At 34.2% G+C, this 5,000-nt stretch overlaps 1 protein-coding gene across 1 annotated transcript in view; it reads left to right on the forward strand.

Annotated features, from left to right (window-relative positions):
- Window positions 1-5,000, forward strand: part of LOC125025292 — a 36,752-nt gene that overhangs the window by 23,036 nt on the left and 8,716 nt on the right. The window contains exons 7-9 of the mRNA XM_047613266.1: window positions 495-631; window positions 3,140-3,255; window positions 3,842-3,961. Of these exons, the coding sequence (XP_047469222.1) occupies window positions 495-631; window positions 3,140-3,255; window positions 3,842-3,961 (373 nt within the window). The remainder of the gene's footprint in view (window positions 1-494; window positions 632-3,139; window positions 3,256-3,841; window positions 3,962-5,000) is intronic.

The raw sequence follows: 5,000 nt of genomic DNA on the forward strand, positions 1-5,000 counted from the left end.
CTTATTAATATTGATAAATTCTCAGTTATTTGATCACACCACATATTTGCAATTCTATGATGTGATTGAACATCCCTTATGTTTACATGGAGTGCACTTCCTTGAAATTTTTTTATTTATCTTTATGATGTGGCTGACTAGGTATTTTATGTGTCTGCTTATCCTTTTTCAGTTTTTTAAGTCATTTTGTTGGACATGTCATCTTCCCTTTGTTTTGTGTTAGTGATAATCTCATGCTAGTCTTTATGTATATGTTTTTTCTCTCTTACTTTACACGAGTCATTTTTGTTTTACCTTACATGTGATGTATCTAGTATAAATTTCTTATTTCTTATGGCATTTGTTTTTCAGCATTTTTGGCATTTTATTTTTTAAGAATCTATTCAATTAATACAACATATTCGCTTCACTTCGTAGATAGTTATGTTTGTATTATCAAATATATTTGCTGGGGTTAGTCGTAGTTGTTCTGGTATTTTTCCCCCCACTATGAGAACCTCATTTACCTAAGTGAAATGGCCCTAGTTGTCAAGGCAGATAATTTCTATAGTCAGAGTTTGCTTAGAATGATGCCTCTCTGGTGTATGTTTGGGACTGATGTGGCTAGTGCTTGGATCTCTCATTCTGTTCGGTATGATCGAAGGGGATTTTCAGGAAAGTGAGAGCTTTAACCTTTATATTTAAGAAACGAGGTTGATATTGAGGAAAAGAGGCTGAGACCTGGTTTGATATCAGGTTTGTGAGTTCTGTAGGCATGTACTAATCTAATGTGTGATTTTTGTGTAATATGTTTCCTTGTGTAATCATATGTATACAATTAGTGATTAACAGAATTGCTTGCATGTGGGTTTACTGCCTCTTACAAGTATTCTTAACCCCTAAAACTGCATTGATAGCTTCTAGATTGGAATTTTTTTTCTCTTCTGTATTGTCTGTATCTTTTAACTTAGAAAATGGGTGGTGGTAATTAGTCATTACAAACGAAATTATCCTGTGGTTTCTTTGTTATTTGGTATATTTGACCTCTCGGTTTCAGTTAAATATGATTTTGTCGAAAGTTTCTCCTTTTCTATTTATTTTTCATTGATGCTGTAGATTTCATTATGTTAACCTTAGAACAACTTAATAGATTGATGTTTGTTAATGTGCATTTCTATTTATTAAGTAGGTAACTTTACACTTTTACACTTTTACACTTTTACACTTTACACTTTTACACTTTTACACTTTTACACTTTTACACTTTTACACTTTTACACTTTTACACTTTTACACTTTACACTTTTACACTTTACACTTTTACACTTTTACACTTTACACTTTTACACTTTTACACTTTTACACTTTTACACTTTTACACTTTTACACTTTTACACTTTACACTTTTACACTTTTACACTTTACACTTTTACACTTTTACACTTTACACTTTTACACTTTTACACTTTACACTTTTACACTTTTACACTTTTACACTTTACACTTTTACACTTTTACACTTTACACTTTTACACTTTACACTTTTACACTTTTACACTTTTACACTTTACACTTTTACACTTTTACACTTTTACACTTTTACACTTTTACACTTTTACACTTTTACACTTTACACTTTTACACTTTTACACTTTTACACTTTTACACTTTACACTTTTACACTTTTACACTTTTACACTTTTACACTTTTACACTTTACACTTTTACACTTTTACACTTTTACACTTTACACTTTTACACTTTACACTTTTACACTTTTACACTTTTACACTTTTACACTTTTACACTTTTACACTTTTACACTTTACACTTTTACACTTTTACACTTTTACACTTTTACACTTTACACTTTTACACTTTTACACTTTTACACTTTTACACTTTTACACTTTTACACTTTTACACTTTTACACTTTTACACTTTTACACTTTTACACTTTTACACTTTTACACTTTTACACTTTTACACTTTTACACTTTTACACTTTTACACTTTTACACTTTACACTTTTACACTTTTACACTTTTACACTTTTACACTTTACACTTTTACACTTTTACACTTTTACACTTTTACACTTTTACACTTTTACACTTTTACACTTTTACACTTTTACACTTTACACTTTTACACTTTACACTTTTACACTTTACACTTTTACACTTTTACACTTTTACACTTTTACACTTTTACACTTTTACACTTTTACACTTTTACACTTTACACTTTTACACTTTTACACTTTTACACTTTTACACTTTTACACTTTTACACTTTACACTTTTACACTTTTACACTTTTACACTTTTACACTTTTACACTTTACACTTTTACACTTTTACACTTTTACACTTTTACACTTTTACACTTTACACTTTTACACTTTTACACTTTTACACTTTACACTTTTACACTTTTACACTTTACACTTTTACACTTTACACTTTTACACTTTTACACTTTACACTTTTACACTTTTACACTTTTACACTTTTACACTTTTACACTTTTACACTTTTACACTTTACACTTTTGCACTTTCACACTTTTACACTTTTACACTTTTACACTTTTACACTTTTACACTCTCATTTTCTTGACTGTCACTGGTACTTACATTTGTACTGGCACTCACATTCACAGTGGCACTCACACTCATGTTGGCACACACTCACTCACTCAATCACTCACTCACTCACTCACTCACTCACTCACTCACTCACTCACTCACTCACTCACTCACTCACTCACTCACTCACTCACTCACACACTCACTCACTCACCCCCCCCCCCCCCCCCCCCACACACACACACATACTTTTACACATGCTCTTACTGGTACTGGCACCCGCACCCACACTGGCTCTTTCGCTCAAATTCACCCTGGTACTCACATTCACACTAGCACTCACATTTACACTGGCACTCACATTTACATTGGCACTCACATTCACATGGTATCCATTTAAAATTGGCACTCAAATTAAACACGGGCCCACTCACATTTACATTGGCACTCACATTTACACTGCCACTCACATTTACACTGGCCACTCACATTTACACTGGCACTCACATTTACACTGGCACTCACATTCACACTGGCACTCACATTCACACTGGCACTCACATTCACAGTGGCACTCACATTCACACTGGCACTCACATTCACACTGGCACTCCACTTTCCACGGGAAACTCCCCATTCACAAATTTGGACTCACTTTTCACGATGGAAACTCACATTCACACTGGTACTCACATTCACGATGGCACTCAAAAATTCCCACCACTTTACCTCACATTCACGATGCACTCACATTCACACTGGCACTCACATTCATGATGGCACTCACATTCATGATGGCACTCACATTCAATGGATCACTTTTAAACATGGCACTCACATTAAATGATGGCATTACATTCAATGGCACTCCCCATTCACAGGGGCACTAAATTTAAAATTGGCACTAACATTCACATGGCACCACATTCACGTTTGCACTCACATTACACTGGCACTCACATTATGAGGGGATTACATTCATGAGGGCATTTAAAAATTCACGAGGGGGCACTCATTCACAATGGCACTCACATTCACTATGGCACTCACATTCAGGCTGGCACTCGCATTCACACAGTGTGTGCGTGTGTGCATACGTAGGTGTGTGTGTGTGCTTGTTTTTATCAGTGCTTATGTTAATGTTGGGAGTATGAGTGAGTGGAAATGATTGTGATGAGGTGCACGCTGAGTCAGGATGTCACTACTTTGTGTAAGTTTCAAATAACACCCGTTTAAAAAAAGAGACCCTCTCATTTAACCCCCCCTTTTAGGAAAAATGCAGATGCTCAGGGTTTGGTTTTGGATAAAAACCCCCGTAGAAAGGAGTTTTCCCTGGCCCCAAATTTTCCCTATTTGGAAAAATGCTTTGGGTTTTGACTATATGGGCAGAAGTGATGGGGGCAGCCAGCATTACAGTTAAGATTTGATTTTATTTATCCCTACTTAGGATACGAACAGTGGCAATATTTACAAATGCTGTGCAGTTTCTATTCATTTGCAAGGAACTGAAAAAGTAATTGGAAAGTTCTAGTCTGTAAAGAGAAATATTGCAAATGCTGTGCAGAAAATATTTACTCTATATATATGAAACAGAAACTTGTTGGACCACTAGCAATGCATTAGTGAAAAAAAAGTTTTTTTTCCCTTTTAGTTTAAAGGGGTTGGTTTCCCTAATTTTTGGATTTTTTTAAGGGTTTCTTAACAAAAGTAAAATATTTAGCTTCTGTATTCATGTTTTGTAAGATATATGCTTATATAATATGAGGAGGTGAGAGAATGAAATTAAAAGTCCAGAAATTTGTTGGAGGGAAAGAATTTTAAAAAATCCAGAAAATTTTTGCCCGGGGTTTTTCCCGATTCTCCCTTTATAACTACATTTTTCTCTTTCATTGTCCTATTTTTCTGTTTTTGTCTTTTGTTAAAAGGGCTTTAAAGGGAAAGGGAAAACCCGTTTTAGCGCTGTTCAATAAATGTGTAGTTTAAAACTGTCCTAAGTAGTCTGGCAAATAAGTCTTGCACCTCATCTAGCTAACTGATGACTATCTGTTATAAATATGTGATTTTTGGAATCAGTACAGCTTTATTAAAGCAGAAGTGGTTAAAAAAAAAAAAAAAAAATTTATATTTACCATAATTGGGGGATGAAATGGGACTTTTTTTATCATTGGGGGAAATCTTAAATCAGCTTTAAGGGTTTAAAAAAATTTTAACAAAATTTCTGAAACTTGAAAATATCTGGTTGTAATTAGAAGCAAACAAAATATATTTTCCCCTTTTTCCCCCTTTTTTTTTTTCCCCTTTTTTCCCCTTTTCCCCTTTTCCCCTTTTTCCCCCTTTTCCCTTCTTTCCCCTTCCCTATCCCCCTTTCCCCCTTTTTCCCCCTTTCCCTTTTTCCCTTTCCCTTTTTCCCCTTTCCCCTTTCCCCTTCCC

The sequence above is a fragment of the Penaeus chinensis genome, chromosome 4 (genome assembly GCF_019202785.1).
Source record: "Penaeus chinensis breed Huanghai No. 1 chromosome 4, ASM1920278v2, whole genome shotgun sequence".
Taxonomy (NCBI): Eukaryota; Metazoa; Arthropoda; class Malacostraca; order Decapoda; family Penaeidae; genus Penaeus; species Penaeus chinensis.